Source organism: Podarcis raffonei, chromosome 12, assembly GCF_027172205.1.
Source record: "Podarcis raffonei isolate rPodRaf1 chromosome 12, rPodRaf1.pri, whole genome shotgun sequence".
Classification (NCBI taxonomy): Eukaryota; Metazoa; Chordata; class Lepidosauria; order Squamata; family Lacertidae; genus Podarcis; species Podarcis raffonei.
In genome coordinates this window covers 10,260,204-10,279,320 of record NC_070613.1, presented here as the reverse complement: position 1 = coordinate 10,279,320, position 19,117 = coordinate 10,260,204, and the positions used below count along the sequence as shown (strand labels likewise).

Here is a 19,117-nt window from a genome sequence, read left to right as displayed (position 1 = left end):
CGGAGAGAGGTGGCCGGACTTGGGCTGTGCGCTCTTGTCTCTCTCGCGCGCTCTTGCGCCTTGGCGAGGGGAGATTCCCTTGAATTGCCTTCTTTCGAAAACAAAAAGAGAGAAGGACAGTTCCGCGGAGGAGAGGGGGTCTCTCTCGGTCTCTCTCTCCTGTTCATGTCGTGCCCCCTCCCCCTCCTTGGATGTCTTCTCGGCCCCCCTGCTGGTACTGCTGAAAAAAAGGCCGGCCCGGGCTTCTTGGGGAGAGGTCGCCGAGGGAAGCTTTGCGCGCCTGCCTGGCTCTCCGAGCAGCGCCACAGCCGTCGCCCCGGCGAAGAAACTCTTGGCCAGCTTGATTTCGGGGTTGGCCCTGGTGGGGGTCGCCTGTAGCCCTGCGCCCCCCAACCGGACAGGAGCAGAAGCCACCTGTCTGGAGGATTTTCTCTCGTTTTGAATCATCTCTCTCTCTCTCGGACTTTGGATACGTTGTTGGAAACTGTGAAGGATTTAATCTCCGGTGTCGTTGTGTTGTTGTTGTTTTTTAAATTATTGTCGTTCTTAAGAAGGAGCCTTTTCTATTTTTATTTTTTAAATAGCCTATATCGTATATCTATCTATTTTTAAAGAAAAGATCCCGTCTTTCTCTGCCCGGTATCCCGTTCGTTTCTTCTCCTCGCCCCTCGTTTTACGCGCTCCCTCCTCCTTGCTGAGGAGGAGTAAACAATAGCCACGAGGAGAAAAAGGAATATGATGGTTTCGTGGTTAACTTTCGCCTTCCTGTGGGGGACTTTCTGCACACGTAAGTAACGAAAAAGTTTGGGGTTCGCACTTCGCTTTTGTCCCTAGCCCCCCCTTTAAAAAAATTAAAAGGCTTGCAAGCATTAATGGTGTTAAAAGGAACAAATACACTGGAGACGTTAATTTTTTAAAAACACGTGAAGTGGGGGAAACATAAGAGTTAATCGTGTTAGTTTTGGGTTTTTTTTAAAGGGGAAAGAACGACAAAACTTTGCATTTGGTGGCAATCGTGTGGTGTTTTGGTGTCCCCCCCCCTCTTGCTTTCTAGCCTCTCTCCTTCCTTTCTCTCGCCGCGTGTTTTAATTGCAAGTCGCGAAGGAGGGGGCTTTTGCTCAGCTTGATATTGATCAGAAAGGTGGATAATTATTATTATCATTTTTTAAAAGGGTGCTTGCCGAAATGCTCGGTGTCTGGAGGCGTGCATTTGGAAACAAAGATAATAGTTGACATCAGTTGGAAAAGGAGGCATTTGGGGCGGAGAATAAAACGTGCCGAGTTTTCCCTTCGCCTCGAGTGCCATGTGTGTTTTCCCCCCGGGGAAAGATCTTTCCGCGGGGTGAAAACACACACGACACCCCAGGCCTTGGATTTTTACTATTTCTCTATAGTCTTGTGGTCTTTCCCCCTTTTGATTTTAAACTTGATCCCTTGAAAGCCTGTTTCCCACTCCTCTTGTTTCGGAAGTTCCCTTGGGGTAGATTTTACACATACTGTGCAACTTTGCTTTTTAAAAGGCACCTTTGAATAGTGTGCTTTAACAGGTTTGAAAGGCTGCCCACGTTTAAATCTCCAAACCCCTTTCTCACCTGCCTCTTCGTGAAATGTTGTGATTCCTCAAGGTTTCGGGGGCTGCCTTTTTGCAAAGATGGTTCATATTATTCTTGCTGTGATTGTGTTAGTTTATTGCAAAAAGGGGTGATCCTCCTTTTTAAACTAATTGTAAAACACCAGGAGGTAAGTTAATTGAATTTTGGAGTGGGTGGGGACGAGGGAACATACTGTCCCGCCCCTCTCGTGTTTGCCCCCTTTGTGATACTTTAAACTTTCGCTTTAGCGTGGTAGCCGCTTTTTATTATTATTTAAACCCAGCCTACTACTAGCATGCCACGATGAAAGTTACAAATGTAAACAATCGGAGGGAGAAGCGAGGAGAGGCTTGGCCAGGCCTTCCCCCCCCCCTCAAAGTGACTGTCCCAAAGGAATTTATTTATATTGCCTTGTGCTTGGCTCCTGGCTTTTTCTTTTCTTAAATTCTCTTGCTTTTGTTGGGGGCATGTGCGTGTGTGTGCGCGCAACTTCATTTACATTCGTGCCAGCCTGAGCGTTGTCTGGCTTCTTAATTACTTTTTTACACTCCCCCCTCTCGTGGGGGTGGGAGGTGAGGTGGAGAGAGCTCGGTTTAAATAAGGGGACGGGAATGTGTATTGTAGTCCCGAGCAATGGATGTTTCGCAGCCCAGGGCTGCAACTTTTGTGCCAGACCCTCTCTCTTGTTATGGAAATGCAACCTTATTGTTGCCACCACATTGATCCGCAGTAAATCTGCTTTTCTCTTCCCGCCTCCCATCCCCAGCCTTTCCTCTCCTGGACGAGGGAGGAGGAGATGGTGGTGGGTTTCGAGGTGGCGAGCGAGGGAGGGAGGGGGTTGCGCCCTTTCTTTCCTTTCTCTCCTTCCTCACGATCTGCTTGCCGGAGCCATGGCTGGCTCCTCGCCTTGCTTTTGTTGTTCCTCCTTGTTTTGATGGCTTTTAGGAGGTGGGGGAGGGGTCTGGAGAGAGAGAGAGAGAGAAAATCTCGACCCTGATTTTTATTTTTTCGTGGTGGGGTGGGGGCCTGGCTCTGTGAAGAAACGTGGACGGCGATCGCCGTCCCCACCGACGAAAACGCAGCGCGCGCACAAGAACCCGCACCAATCTCGTGGCCACGGAATAATAACAGGCGCTGACGTAACTGCCCGGCCCCATAGCAAGCAGCATGGCGTGGAGGGATTGATTTGTATCTTTTAAAGCAGCAGTAGCAGCAGCAGCAGCAGCTCGCGTCCCCCTCTCCAGCCCCACTTTCCCACACTAGGAAGCTTCCTCCGCCCGCCCCATTCTTGCCAGCGTCAGGAAAAGGGGGCTAATTCGCACATCACGCGTGTGTGGGGTGGGGAGGGACACGTAGCTTTTGCCCCCCAACTTGTTTGCCTGCAGCACCCTCCCTTGCTAGCTTCCCTCCTCCCTCCGCGTTGCTCTCTTTTTAAGGTTCCTCCTGTGTAGTAACTTGTCACGCTCTACACCAAGCATGGAGAAAAGCAGGCATATATTTATTTTTTTGGCTTGCTTTGGGTGTATTGTATAATAAAGATCATAGCAGCAGCAGCAAAGGCTGCTGCTTTTAAACTGGGTGTGCTGCTGCTGCTGCAGCTGTTGTTCCCCATCTCTCTGGTTTTTTTTTACACACCGCGTGCAGCCTGAAAGATGAAGGGGACTCATTCAGGCACCGCCTTTCTTAACCTCCTTTGGGGTTGTGTTTAAATCATATCTAACCAAAGTGAGAAAGAGAGAGAGGGAGAGGAGCGAAGAAGCCCTGCATTGGAACAGAACAGTCTCCCTCCCCATTTTGCATTTAACCATTTTCTCCCTCTTGTTTTCCCAAAGACAATGACTCCCTCTGCCTTTGTGGGTTTGTTTTGGAATGTGCTCTGAAATCCTGGGGAGGGGTTAAAACCAGCAAAGTGGCGACGGCTGCGGTTGCTGTTCCTTGGATGGCTGATCCTTTGTTCAGGGTACCTATTATATATTCACTGTCACAGGCTTCTCTCTTTCTCCCCGTTTTTGTGTGCTGTATTGTAAACAGTGGTAGCTCTTATTTCCTCCCCCCTCCCCCCTGCCTGGTTCTCAAACACCCGCCCCTCTCCTTCAATCAAACTGAAAGGGGAGAGGGAGGGTGCCTTTATATATAAATATATAAACAACAACCCCTGATATGTGGTAGTGATCAAAGCAGCAATGCATTTGTCTAACAGGGTTGTGCATTTGCATAGATCTTTGTCTCCTTGTGCGAAGGGGTAGTAAGTGGTCCTTTTTCCATGGGAGCTCTCTGTGCAGTCAGATATTTCTGGAAGGAGCAGGGTAGCTTTGGACAACAATGCTAGGGATGTGTGCTTGTGTTTCTACTCACGAAATTCAGCCTTCTTGTAACCATACACCGCTCTGCTGGTTGGAAGTAGGGCTTTGTATACAGGGGCAATCTTTAGACGATTTGTTTCTCTCTGTCTGCGTATTTATTTTCTTTTCTTGTTAGCTGTAGTCCTGTGTGCTTATTTGCAGATAAGAGGCTTGCGGCTCTACTGCTTTGTTGTTTAAAACATAACCGGGAACAGTACAGTACATCACACTTGCACTCGTAGTGGGATCAAATTGAAAGTTGCCTTTTAGCCTGCAATCCTGTATGTACTTACCTGGGAGTGAGTCCCGTTGACCTCGCGTTCCAAAACCACTTGGCGGTTTGCTTCGAGGGAAATGCTTTTATTGACTTTTAGGAAGTGTAATTTAAAAGGAAAAAAAGGGGAAACACAGGGTGTGTATTGTGAGAATCTTTCCAGTGTGGTCAGTTGAATCTGCGAGTGGGTGAACATCTGTTTTTATGAATGGCCTCAGCTGTCTCTTTTTTAATTAAAAAATATGGTATATGTGTTTTTGATTTGGAACAGGCCTGCCTTCTAGCACTCCAGAAGATGCAGTTAATAAAACTAAGCAGAAGCTGTTGGTACTGATGAAAACTCAGTACCAAGATTCTACTGTAGTTTGTCGGAAGATTAGGTGAAGGGGGTATTTTTTGTACTGTGAGAAAAGAGTGAGTTATTTAAAAGCAGCTTGACCTCAGCTGCATGTGTGGGGATGGTTTCTAGTAATAACTTGCTACAAATAGTGAAACATGACAGTCTGCCACTTTTTAAAAAGCAGCAGCAGCAGCAAAAACACTGTTGTGTACTTTGAATATTTTTTTTTTCGTATCTGAAGATATGTTGATGAAAACATTATGTTCATGCCTCGTGTTTTGTTTGCAAATTTCCCTGCAGCCCAAATGTTCAGACATTGTGTTCATCTCCACCTCCCCCCCCATAAAGCCCCATGATATAATACGGTTTGTAGAAATAGGAGTTATGTCGTACAGAGCACATATTGCTGAAGTGTTGCAAAACTTAGGGTATATATTTGATAAATATTTCATTACACAGCAATGAATTGAATTCCAAACAGGTAAGTCTACTCTTTTTCCCAGAGCTCTGCATTTATCCTCTTGTGGTTGAAGGAAGGAAGGAGACGGTCTTCATTAGCTTGCTAATTAAACACAATGAAGTGCGGTACCAAGGTTAATGGTGCTGGTCTTTAAAAACACAACACTCCTGAACTAGTGTCCAGGATCCTATTAACAAAAATCTATTGTTAGATATAGATTATGCCACTCTAAATATCAGGACTCTTGACCGGTCACAATGTTTACAACGAAAGGATGTTTTATGCACACATAACATTAAGGCTGCAATCCTGAGCACATTTGCTAAGCGAGTGAACACGCTTATGGTCATGGTGTAACTTACTCTTAGAGCATGTTCTATACACCTCAGGTAAATGAGATGGATTTAGAAAAGATGAAGCATTCATGGAAGGGGTGTCTCTCAATGAAAGTTAAGCATCGCATTTATACTAATCATATATTGAAGATACTTACACACCACTTTTCAGGTGAACCTCACAAAACAGCTTGTTAAAAAAAGTTAACGCAATAAGGATCGATTAAAACTAGAAATGGAACAGCAATGACTAACTACAATGAAAAAAAGCTTTTTTAAAAAGTAGAATAACAGAATTGATTGTAGGGTTGGAAGGGAACATGAGGGTCATCTAGTCCAACCCCATGCAATGCAGGAATATTTTGCCCAATGTGGGACTTGAACCCACAGCTCTGAGTTTAGGAGTCTCATGCTGTAGCTGTTGTGTACAGGAAGGCCCCCCCCCATTTACGCATGGGTTATGTTCCGAGGTACCTTGCGCATTGGTGAAATTGCGTATCATTGAAGCAACCGTTGGAAAAACCTGCAAACACCCTCAAAATCTATGGAAACCCCTGGAAACCCCTGCTTTGTGGGTTGGTTAGCACCTGAGGAAGATGATGACGCTTTGCGTTTAGGTGCTACCTCTTTTTAAAAAATCCTAACTCTAATAAGCCTCCCCCCAAAAAACCTCAAAAAAAAGCTCATAAAAATTATGACCCAAAAAACCCAACCCCTCCAAAAACCCCATAAAAAAATATTTTAAAAACTATCCAAAAACCTGCAAAAGAAACCACCTCTAGAAAACTTGTGTATGTCTTTCCTGGGTTCTCCTGCTCCAAAACCACCTCCAAGCTTTGCCAAATTCGAAGACCTTTGCTATCTCACAACCTCCTTGCTCAAACTCTGTGCAAGCGCTCTTGGGATTTCAATTGCAAAGGCTCATGGGATTGCTAGGCCCTGATTTTGCACCTTTTCTGACCTTTCTGTGCTCTTCTGGAGCTGGTCTGGAGATTTTAAAAATCACTTGCGGATTCGGCTTGAAGCACGTATACTACGTATGTACTGTATACAATACACATATGTATATTGAACACGCATGAACGGGGGGTGGTGGTGGCTACCTGTACTGAATCAGAACATCGGTCCATCTAGCTCAGTTCTCTACACTGACTGTCGCCAGCTCTCCAGGAATGACACACTCCCCAAGCCCTACCTGGAAATGCTGGGGACCGAACCTGGGACCTTCTGCATGCAAAGCAGATGCTCTGCCATTGAGCTAAGGCCCTCCCAGTCTGGATCTCTCCTTCTCTACCCATCATGACAAGATTGTCCTCTGATAGCCCTGTGGGGATTGTGGCAGGAAGAGGCCACCTGAGCTGGAGACAAGATGGTGGAGGTGGTGATGATGGCGGAGGCAACTCCCTGGGCTGTTCTGTCCCCGCTCTCTTTCTCCAACCCTCAGCGCAAGATGATTTCTGAGTAGCTCTGTCATACCTGGTTGGGGGGGGGTAGGGAAAAGCCACCCCAACCTGAACTTTCATCTAAATGAAACCTCCATGTGCAAAAACAGAAAACAGTGGTACCTCGGGTTAAGAACTTAATTTATTCTGGAGGTCCATTCTTAACCTGAAACTTCTTAATGTACCACTTTAGCTAATGGAGCCTCCCGCTGCCGCCGCATGATTTCTGTTCTCATCCTGAAGCAAAGTTCTTAACCCAAGGTACTATTTCTGGGTCAGCAGAGTCTGTAACCTGAAGTGTCTAACTCAAAGTACCACTGTACCCCTGACTCTCTGATGCGGGGGACAAACACCAGGTTGGGGGGCACCACCTATATGCCCTGCAAGTGAGCTTCCAGAGGGTGTGTGTGTGTGTGTGTGTGTGTGTGTGTGTACCTGACCACTTCTGGAAACAGAATGCTTCTGTTTCGATCTTGCTACAGAGTTCTTATGTCAGCGTTGCTGTGTTTAATTCATCTGCACTTTTTAAAAAATAATATAAAAGTCGAAATCTGCTGCTAGGGGGAAAATGAAGCTGGGGCGGCAAGGTAGAACTGAAGTTAGCCTAAGTGCAGACCATAAATATGGTTGGAGATTAATAATAATAATAATAATGCAAAACACCTAGATGAATATAGTAAAGTAAAGTGACACGCAGACAGAAGCACCAACAGCATTCCAATGCTCAGTGAAAGCAAAATGTCCTAAGCTTAAAAAATGCTTACATTAGTTCTTCAAAACCTGGGAAAACAGAAATGTTTTCACTTGGTAACTAAATAATAGCAATGATGTCTCCCAGTGGGACTTCTGTAGGCCTGTTGATATGCTCTTGTCCAGGGGTCAGCAACCTTTTTCAGCCGTGGGCCGGTCCTCCGTCCCTCAGACCATGTAGTGGGCTGGACTATATATTTTTTTTTGGGGGGGGAATGAACAAATTCCTATGCCCCACAAATAACCCAGAGATGCATTTTAAATCAAAGGACACATTCTACTCATGTAAAAACACGCTGATTCCTGGACCGTTCGGGGCCGGATTGAGAAGGCGATTGGGCCGGATCCAGCCCCTGGGCCTTAGGTTGCCTACCCCTGCTCTTCTCCAATGCACCTGATGCACCTCAAATGGTGTAAGCATCCAGAGAAGGACCTCGTGAATTGTTTTTTTTTTTAAATAAATTTTTATTGATTTTCCAACACATATTAAATAACAAAACAAAACAAAACAAAAACAAACACACATATAAACATGTATAGTTTCTTAACCTTCTTTTCCTTAAACCTTCTTTCAGCGACTTCCCCATACCTCCTTTTTCTGCATCCTTGTTTTAAAATTTTTCCAGCAACCTCTAATTTTATTTACTTATGGCACTTCCTTTAAATCCTTATTCCCATGTCCAATTGTTTGTCGCTGCAATTCAATTTTACATTACTCAAAACATTTTAGCACTCGTTAATTTTACAACAGTTCTTAAGGTAAACTTTAAATTTTTTCCAGTCTTCTTCCACCGTCTCTTTCCCTTGGTCTCGGATTCTGCCAGTCATCTCAGCCAATCCCATGTAGTCAATCACCTTCGTCTGCCATTCTTCCAGTGTGGGTAGTTCTTGTGTCTTCCAGTACTTTGCTAAAAGTACTCTTGCTGCTGTTGTCGCATACATAAAAAACATCCTATCTTTCTTTGACACCAATTGGCCTACCATGCCCAAGAGAAAGGCCTCTGGTTTCTTCGCAAAAGTGCATTTAAGCACCTTTTTCATTTCATTATAGATCCTTTCCCAGAAAGCCTTAATCTTTGGGCACGTCCACCAAAGGTGATAAAAAGTACCTTCAGTTTCATTACATTTCCAACATTTATTATTGGGCAAATGGTAAATTTTTGCAAGCTTGACTGGGGTCATGTACCACCTATAAATCATTTTCATAATATTCTCTCTTAAGGCATTACATGCCGTAAACTTAATACCGGTGGTCCATAACTGTTCCCAGTCTGCAAACATAATGTCATGTCCAATGTCCTGTGCCCATTTAATCATAGCTGATTTAACCATCTCATCCTGTGTATTCCATTTCAACAAGGACCTCGTGAATTGTTATGGAAGAAGGTGGTTCATAAAATATCTGGGTCCTAAACTGTGTAGGGTTTTTAATGATTATCTTAAGCCCTGCATGGGGCTACTGCTGAATACATGCTTGTGCTTTCTAGGGCTGGGCGATGTTGTGTTTTTAGCATCGTGGTGTATCACCCCAGCGCCTCGTGGGCTGTGGCCAATACAGCTGGCCCCAGCCTGCTGCTCAGCCGGGGGTGGGGGGCAGAAAGGCTCCGTCCCCCAGCTGAGTGAGCCCCAAGTCCCCTGCTGCTTGGCTGGACCAGCAAAGACCTTGGTGCTCCTTGGCCAAGCTCCCTCTGTCTTCGCTGGTGTGGGGGGCAGGTGAGCTACCTTGCCCAATTGCCCCCCACTCCCCGAAGACGGACCAAGCGGCAGTAGCCAAGTGCACGGAGCCTGCTAGGCTGCCTTTGCCCGTGCGGGTGCGCTGTCTCTTTCCTCCAGTGGGGGGGGGGTGTCGATCACCCCAGGAGGAATGGCGCAGCCCACCCTCCCGGGCGAAGTCCGCAAGGTGTGGGGTGCAAAACCACCCTATCTGCGCCTTGCGGAGAGGGGCTGCTGGGCCCGCCAGCAGCATCAAGGAGCCCCTACACCGCCTGGCTGCCTTACACCAGGAGGGAGAAAAGGTGGAGGCTGGCAGGTTGGGGGCTCTGTAAAACTGCCTGGCTGAGGTGAGGGCAGCAGCGCGCTCCTCAGCCAAGCAGTTTAAAGAAGCAGAGGAAGGAACAAGCCTGTATCGGCCCCTTGCCAGGGCAGAGTGCAATGGCGGTTTCACCTGTGATGTACCGCTGAGTGAAGCTGTCATCGCAGTCTGCCCCCAAATACCGGTCCTGAGTGATATATCACCAAGGCACAGTGCTGGCATAAGCAAACTATGCCCTCCAGATGTTTTGGGACTACAACTCCCATCATCCCTAGCTAACAGGACCAGTGGTCAGGGATGATGGGAGTTGTAGCCCCAAAACATCTGGAGGGCCGAGTTTGCCTATGCCTGACATAGTTCTTTCATTCAGTGGTGAGGAGTTCTCTCTACCACACTTTTTAAAAATAAAAATCTGTTTACTTCCACTGCTCTGATGCATTTTGACAAGTTTCCCCCTCCCCCTTTTCTCTCTCTCTCGCTTTCTCCTTTTGATAGTGAAAAGGAAAACCCTCTTGCCGGTTTTACATTGTTAGGTGTGTAGCACCACAACGCACAAGCTCCATGCCCTCTCACTCTCTCCAGATAAACATTTAATGGAAATTTCCTCTATTGCTGTGTTATATTTAGAACTCTTATCTTGCTCCATCCTAAAAAGGTCAGGGCTAGAAGCATATACTGTACATTGTAACACACTGGCTGCATTTGCACATAAAACTGAGCCACGGTTTCTTCAGCGAACAGTCTCGCAGATGATCAAGCAAGCCATGGCTTGTTTCTCCAATGCTTGATTTCTGCCCCACACCCCACAAAGCTGTTCTTGCCTTGTTCCTCTGCCTTAGGAGAGTATCTGAGGTAGGTTGGCCAAGTAAACCATGGTTAAGCAAGGCTTTTGGGTTTGGGCAGAACACCAGGCCATAGTTAAAGCAAGCCACGTTTCGTAAGCCAACAAACCATGGCTTCACATCATGGTGTGTTGCTAGAAAACAAACCACAGTCTACTGAGCAGGGTTCAGATGTTCAGCAAATCATGCTTTGGCTATAAAACCCATTATGTGTGAATCAGACCCCACACACAAATGGGGGGGGGAATGCAGTAGCAAGGGGTACAAGCGGATACCTGTTTACTGAGATGTGATTCCCATTGAGCTCAATGGGACATGCTCACAGGGTTGGCTGGTGGAGAATTGTAGTCCAAGAACCCTACAAGTTTGATCAGCACAACTTGCCAAGAGCAGATAATAAGTTCTACGCAAGTGTGTCACGGTATCTACAACAAAAGGGTCTTGGGACACATTAAAGACTTACAGATATATGCTCTATGGCAAGGTGTTGGCTTGGGAAGTGAGCACCTTGCCTCATTGTCTAGTGTTCAGGGATATTATTTTTATAGGGTCTATGCATGTACAGGCCTTGGACAACCCACAATATCTTAACAAGCAAAACTCTTGCTGGACCTTCGGGTTTTAATGATATTTATTTAAACAAATCCATTGATCTTTCAGTTTTTTTAACTTCAGAAACCACCTCTTTAAGAGTTGTGCAACAATTCACACATTGGCAAAGAGACAGCTGTTGGTGTGTGTGTATGTTTTCAAAATCCTCATTGTGAAGTGGATTTTGTTTGGGGGAGTCTGTTCATGCCTTTGTTTGCTCATTTAGCTGAACAAGTTGGTGTTTTGAGTCCTTGGTCAGCTGCACAGAACAGTGTGAGCATCATTCGAAGCACATTTTGCTCCTCAAAGAATTCTGGGCCCTGTAGTTTTTTAAGGGTTGCTGGGAATCACGAGGGGTAAGCAATGTCCAGAATTCTTTGAGCGGGTAAAAATGACATTTGAATATGTTTTAAAGGTATAGTTTATATATGCAGCAGTCATTAAGAGCTGTTTCAGCTCAGTAAGAGCTGGTTGAATTTATTTATTAAAATTTATATGCTTTCTTCTTTCAAAGAGCTCAAGATAGTGTCCATGATTCATTCTACCACCACCTCTCTCATCCGTGCACACATACAATTTTATCTTCACCACAGCCCTGTGAGTTTGATTAGGCAGGGAGATAGTGGCTGGACCAACATTACTCAGTGTGGTCCATGCCTGAATTTGAACCTGGGTGTCCCCAATCCTAGTCCAGCACTCTATAACAACTGCACCACACCTTTGTTTTCAAGTTTTGCAAAACCTCCTGCTAATCCAAATGATCTACTTGCATAAATGTGAGCTCCCTGCCTCTCTTCCATGAATTGCAAAAACGTAAGTTGATCTCCCCCCGCCCCCAATAAAAGATCTGGTTAGAAGTTGCTCTGATTTTACACAGCTCAGATGGAATAGACCAGTTGCGCACAGTTTCTTGCAAAAATCAGCCCTGCTATTCCATTGGAACTAAGTCCTGGATGTGCAACTGTTTTCAGGGTGTGTGTACTGTTAACTCAGCCTGGTACTCTTCTGTTGTCTGGAGTTTTTAATGGGGCATTTTTCTTGTTACATTTGTGACTCCTCCATATTTCTGGAATGTGCTATGATGGGATTAAGCCCCTGTGTCCTTTTGAGCTTTGCCGGTATAGTTTATTATGCCACCTCAAACAACAGTAGCGTATGATCATGTGCGCACAGCAAGGTTATGTTAAGATACTCCCTATTACCATTTGTACAAATTCCACCTTTGTATGTGTGTGTGTGTGTGTGTGTGATATTGACTCTCTTCTCTGGTGACAAATGGCAGGAAGAGGAGAAAAGATTGAAAACACATGTGGTGTGTTCCTGCTTTGCAAATGCTAGAGCGGTGAATACGGTAATAACATCCAGATTTGTTGTAAACCGTAATCCTATATAATAATTGCTCTTGCAGCAAGAGTTAAAGGCTTGCAGCGGTTGAAATCCTGATCCATTTAGGCCAGACAGTTTGTGAATGAGCTTAATATATACACTAATAATAAGTGGGAAGTTCAGGCAGTGAATCTGGGCAGGTGCCATGAATTTAGTGTGAGAGGGAGGGAATCTCAGACTGCAATCCTGTACATACTGTCACTAAGTCTCATTGAATTCACTGGGACTTGTTTTCGAATAGACTCAGACAAGCATAGGGTTTTGCACCATTCGGCTCACATATTCTCATGCGTTCCTTTCCTGGGATCTCCCTGAACCTGCAGTTTATTCCTTGATAAACACAGTTCTCAGCAGAGTTAGATTTTGCTTTCTTCTCAGGAAGAGGCTGGGCAGCGGCAATGAGCTGGAGATTCCTTCTTAAAATAACCTTGCTATGTGCACATGATCATATGCTCCTGTTGTTTGAGGTGGCATAATAAACTATTCCGGCAAAGCTCAAAGCGACTCAGCGGCTTATTCAGGAACAGCCCATGTGCTTAAGAAAGTGTTCCTCTTCTTCCTGTACAGTGGACGCTCGGGTTGCGAACGTGATCCGTGTGGGAGGCATGTTCGCAACCCGCAGACCACATCTGTGCACGGGTGGGTTGACGCTTCTGTGCATGCGCGGCCACCAAAACCCGGAAGTGACCTCTTCCGGTACTTCCGGGTTTTGGTGGGTCCGCAACCTGAAAAAATGCAACCTGAAGCATCTGTAACCCAAGGTATGACTATCTCCATTAGTTATGAAGCAGAAGGTAGCTTCTCGGATGCAGCGTTCGAAATTTGCCAGGTGCATTTTGCACCTGACTATCTGCCACTTGCGACCAAGTGAAGATAGATGCCTGGGCACCAAGGTTGCACCTGACATCTCCACCATCTGGAGGTGCATGCCTGGGGATCCTTGGATCTTGGCTGTTTTCACATACCGGCAACACATCCTGCAGTATTCTATCTGTTATATTTTATCTGCACAATCAGAATGAATGTCAGGGACCAAACAGTTGTATTGGAAAAACACGACTTTTGAGCCATCTGGCCCCCAAAATGGCAACTGGGCATTCAGTTTTGGCGACTGTAACCCTGTTTTAAGGAGTCTTATGGTTCCCAGCTTATATATCTGAGTTTCCAGCACTGATCACATGTAAATTGCATTTTGTTTGGCTTTGTGTTGTTTTTTTAAACTTAATTTCTCCTCTTCCCGCTCCCGATTCTCTTTCTTTCGGCATCCTCAAATGGGTTCTAGGCAAAGTTGCATGCAGATAGAGAGCTAGAACTTCTGTGGAGCCACCTTGTTATGAGCCAGATCAAAAGTGCATCTAGCCATGCTTACCAGCTTAGCAAGGGCTTGGGGGAAATGCCCAACTCTGCAATACTTTTCTGCATAAGGAGCCAGGGCCTTTCTGTGCAGAGCGTGTATTTTTGCACTGGAGCTGGGCCACTGCATGCTTGTCTCAAGCACAGGTATTATTTATTAATGGCATTACTTCTAACACTCAGAAATGACTCCTAAGGAGGAATGTATTTTTGCACCTCTGTGCAAAGTAATATTTAATCATTTCCTGGCTTGACAGCGGCAGCGCGCTCTCCTACTGCGAGTGGGAATTGATTCTCCAGAGAGGATAACTGTAGGAAAGACAGCTTAAACTCAAGTGTATTGTCTCAACTGGCAGCAGCTCTGCAAAGTTTCCCCCAGTCCTCTTATCTGGAATCCGTTGCAGGTTTTTTTTGCCTAGGCAGCACGTACAGTGGTACCTCAGGTTAAGTACTTAATTCGTTCCGGAGGTCCATTCTTAACCTGAAACTGTTCTTAACCTGAAGCACCACTTTAGCTAATGGGGCCTCCTGCTGCCGCCGCGCCGCCGGAGCCCGATTTCTGTTCTCATCCTGAAGCAAAGTTCTTAACCTGAAGCACTATTTCTGGGTTAGTGGAGTGTGTAACCTGAAGCGTATGTAACCCGAGGTACCACTGCATAGCTTTACACTGACTATACAGAGAATGTAAACATAAACAAACAACCAAAAGAATTATTATTATTATTTTCCTTGTTGCCTTTTTAGTAACAAAGAGCCAAAACGTTGTTGCAAAAATGGCATGCAATTTTTTCATCTCCGCTTAAATGTAGCCTGTACTGCCCCATTCCACAGCAGAGATATCTCACTGAGCAATATAATGCAGATCTCAATCGTGGTTGCACATTATATGATGTATAATGGTTGTAGCCACACTTTTTTACCCTGGCCTTGCCTATTCTTGTGAATGAATTTTAAAAACTTTCTTTTTTCTAAAACACAAACCTGAATTTTTAAAGGAGTCGCAACCTGCCCTGCAGACGAAGGCAATAAATTTATCCATAATCGTAATTGATCTGTTTTTAATGTTCCGTTAAAAAAGGTAGGAGAGGCTCTCTTCCTTTATTTTTTATTGGAAGGCTCACATTGCCTATGAAACTGCAAACTGTATCTCTTAAAATACGCGTTCTTGCAATTGTAGCTTCTTCCTAGAGCACATGTATTTTCTGTGTGTACGGATGTTGTTATGAAATGATAACAAGTGCCTTCTGATCTGAGGAGGAGAAGGGGGTGGGTTTATTTGTGCAGAACTTCTGACAATGGGCTTCTCACCCCCAGCTCCGCTTGCTGCCAATATTGCCTTTTTGATAATTAGGACAGCCACGCGCTGTGTGGAGAAGGAGGAGGATCTCAAGGCCCTTCTCGAATGGAGAAACAGGATACGGCATTATTAAAGTTGCAAAGATGCCACGGTGTTGGTGTCAGATACAGGTTGCCACCTTTGAGTATTCTGTAATCAAATATGCAAAGTGTTTGCTACATTGCTACCCCTCCCATCCGCACTCCCTGTTTTTGGAGAGAACAGTACAGTGGTTTACAGACACTTCAGGTTACAGACTTTGCTAACCCGGAAATAGTACCTTCGGTTAAGAACTTTGCTTCAGGCTGAGAACAGAAATCGCGTGGCAGCGGTGCAGTGGCAGCGGGAGGCCCCATTAGCTAAAGTGGTGCTTCAGGTTAAGAACAGTTTCAGGTTAAGAACGGACCTCCAGAACGAATTAAGTTCTTAACCCGAGGTACCACTGTACTACCGTACTCCCTTTCAAAGCAGTTGCAAAAATTGTTGGGGTAAAGTTTGAGCACTAGCTAGGAAGTGCTGAACCCATGAGAATTGAGCACTGTAACCAAAATTCACAATTACAATCGAAAGAATGTAGCAGCAAGTCTGACTCAGGAGGAAAAAAAAATCTTTCAAAAAGTAAAAGGTAAAGGGGCCCCTGACCATTAGGTCCAGTCGTGACCGACTCTGGGGTTGCGGCGCTCATCTCGCTTTATGTGGCCAGCATGACTAAGCCGCTTCTGGCGAACCAGAGCAGCGCATGGAAATGCCATTTACCTTCCCGCCAGAGCGGTACCTTTTTATCTACTTGCACTGGTGTGCTTTCGATCTGCTAGGTTGGCAGGAGCAGGGACCGAGCAACGTGAGCTCACTCCGTTGCAGGGATTTGAACCACTGACCTTCTGATCGGCAAGCCCTAGGCTCAGTGGTTTAACCCACAGCGCCACCCACGTCCCGTTTTTCAAAAGTACTTATTTTATTTATTACCTTGATATATCACCTTTTCCTCCCAAGGAGCTCAAGGTGATGTATGTGGTTCTCGCCCACCCTCTCGTTTTAACCCCGCAACAACCCTGTGAGGTAGGCTCGGCTGAGAGATGGTCACCCAGGGAGCTTCACGGCTGAGTGGAGATTTGAACCCTGGGCTCCCGAGGTCATGGTCCAGCAGTCTTAACTATGATTAAAGGAATCATGTTCTTCAGTGTTCTAACAGATGGTTATCCTTGCAGATAAACTTCCAAGGTTGCTGCTTTGCGTACAAAAGAAGAAAAACAGTACAATATGCAACCTTTTAATGCACACAATCGCGGTGACTCAGCCCTAAAAGGAATATCGTACCAGGGACATAATTTATAGAATTGATCTCAGGGTTGTGGATTCGGGTCCTATGTTGGGCAAAATAGTCCTCCGTCGCAGGGGGTTGAACTATATGCCATTACCCAGGAAAGAGAACTTAGGTTTACGGTAGATAATTTATACGGAAACGTTAATTCACTTTGCGGAGGCAAGGAGAAAGTGCTGGGCTTTATTAGGAACAAAACAGGGCGCTGTATCAAATAACAAGGTATTAAAACAAATGCAGTAAACTGGAAGTTAATTCAGCCGGCAGTTAAAACACGAAAAGGCAGCATGAAACCACCAGCCAAATAGCAAGCGAAAGAACAAAACAAATTGTCAAGGATAGGGCCATATCCACTTCCTGGGGGAGGGACTTCAATAGTGCGGGACGGCCAATGAGAAGGCCCCGTTGCTGGCACTCACCAATCCAGCGATCCTTGTTGTGAGGCCTTCCAAGGCCATTTTCAGAACCTTCCTAGGTTGTTAAGAGCGTGGGCGGCCTTTCAGGTAACTTTCTCCCACAGCGTTTCTGCTTTAAAGGTCAGCATTGTTATTTCAATATTGCAAATGGTGGGGCTTATGCTGAAGGCTAATGGCTCTGCTCAGCAAACACCTGTTTGTTTCTTTATCAGAGTCCATCACGTGATGCAAACCCCCCCCCCCAAAGTAGCAAAGGGAAAATTAAAAAGGAAAGATATGAATCACTATTTTTTTAAAAAAACCACACACGTTGGGTGCTTGTGAGGTGTGAATTATGGATTTTCCAGCTCGCATATGTAGTAAATTCACAGTAAAAGCTCATCTGTGTGGCTGCAGTTTCAAAACTCAGCAGTTTGACATTCGTTTCAGGATTACGACTTTGCTCAGAATGGGTGGTAGATCGATTGGGATCTACTGGTACCTCTCCAGATGATTTGCTGTAGATACACCAGTATTCTGGCTCCTAATTACTTAACAATAACAACAACAACAAAAAAGGGACTTTCTCTTTCCTAGAATTTGGCTGCTGAAACAAAGCTTGGGTGGAAACCGACTGGCGGATTTTGGATTTTTTTTTTCATTAGCAAAATACTAAGTAGAACCTGCAAGCGTGAGGTTTGTTCACCCCCGCTGTAAACAGAACAGTAGTCATGTTTCACCCAGCTCAAGTTGGATTAAAGGGTGATAAGGATACACCTGTATTCATTCAGACCCGGTTTCAAAACAACAACACACCACAGGGTGACAGTAGTTTCCTTTGATGCATGTGGTGCAGCCGTCAAGAGTGACCAGGAGAGACCAGGGTTCAGATCCCACACATAGCCATGAAAGTGCTGTCAGCCTAACCTACCTCACAGGGTTGTTGTGAAGATGAATTAAGGAGGAGGAGAAACATGTACACCCCACCCTGAGCTTCTTGGAAGGAAGGTGGGGACATAAATGCAATGGATGGATGGATGGATGGAATATTCAGATTTGAGAGGATTCTCCCCCAGCCGCCAACACGGTAGGCAGTTTGCATCCTGCAGATTAGGAAACTTCTCTCCCCTCCACCAAACACACACCGTTGGCGACCCAATTGTGTTTTACTTTGTCCCCCCCCCCCATTCCTCTGTCAGCAGAAGGGATCCAGTTGTTCTGGTAAATGGATCAAAGGGCATTATTTATTTACTTTGAATATTTGCACCCTGCTGTCCCAGCTTTCAAAAGACCAGCTCACAAAAAATGTAGAAGAACAATTAAAACGTGTTTGAAGCAGCAGGGGAGTGTTTAAAACAGCAACGACGTCCAGAGCAAACTTGACCTCACAGCTTCTGTCTCTTCTCCTGTTTCTCTCTTTCCTTACATAATAATAATATATTATAATAATAATTTATTACTTATACCCTGTCCATCTGGCTGGGTTTCCCCAGCCACTCTGGGCAGCTTCCAACAAGAGATTAAAAATACATTAAAACATCAGTCATTACAAACTTCCCTAAACAGGGCTGCCTTCAGATGTCTTCTAAACGTCAGTTTGCTGTTTATTTCTTTGACATCTGGTGGGAGGGCGTTCCACAGGGCAGGCGCCACCACCAAGAAGGCCCTCTGCCTGGTTCCCTGTAGCTTTGCTTCTCGCAGTGAGGGAACCGTCAGAAGGTCCTCGGCGCTGGACCCCAGTGTCTGGGCTGAACGATGGGGGTGGAGATGCTCCTTCAGGTATACTGGGCGGAGACCGTTTAGGGCTTTCAAGGTCAGCACCCACACTTTGAATTGTGCTCGGAAACGTACTTATGTTCCATAGACACAGCAAACCCAGAAGTATGAGTTCCTAAAGCCTTGGGCTGTAGAGACTGGTGTATTTGGGCAAATGGGGGGGGGAGCACTGCTCCACTAACCTCAGCCAGCCCCCATCTGCCTGCCAGCTCCTGGCAGGGATGGCACTGCCTGCCAACTTCTCCTTATTATCAGGGTTGCCCCTGAATTACTTGGTTTTGCCTCTCACCTGTTCTGGCTCCACCTGTCACTGATTCTGCTTACAGTGGATCTCTGGCTTCCAGCCTACAAGTCCAGATAGGCACCAGCCACTGCTGGTCTTGTGCCGAACCAGAAAAACCCCAGGCAGCTAGTTGCCCAGGCTTCCGAACACACTTCTATGGTTTCCTGAGAATTCCAAATAAATTTCCCAGCCCATGGCTGCATTACCTGCTGTGTCCCCTTCTTCTGGGGTAACCTAAGATCAAAACCATGCCTGCTCTTAACGTCC

The 19,117-nt window shown here is 45.7% G+C and overlaps 1 protein-coding gene across 1 annotated transcript in view; it reads left to right on the top strand.

The window, feature by feature from the left end:
• Window positions 1–683: 683 nt before the first annotated feature.
• The window catches only part of ACVR2B (activin A receptor type 2B), a 138,142-nt gene continuing 119,708 nt past the window's right edge, over window positions 684–19,117 (top strand). The window contains exon 1 of the mRNA XM_053409899.1: window positions 684–787. Within this exon, the coding sequence (XP_053265874.1) occupies window positions 736–787 (52 nt within the window). The 5' untranslated portion in view covers window positions 684–735. The remainder of the gene's footprint in view (window positions 788–19,117) is intronic.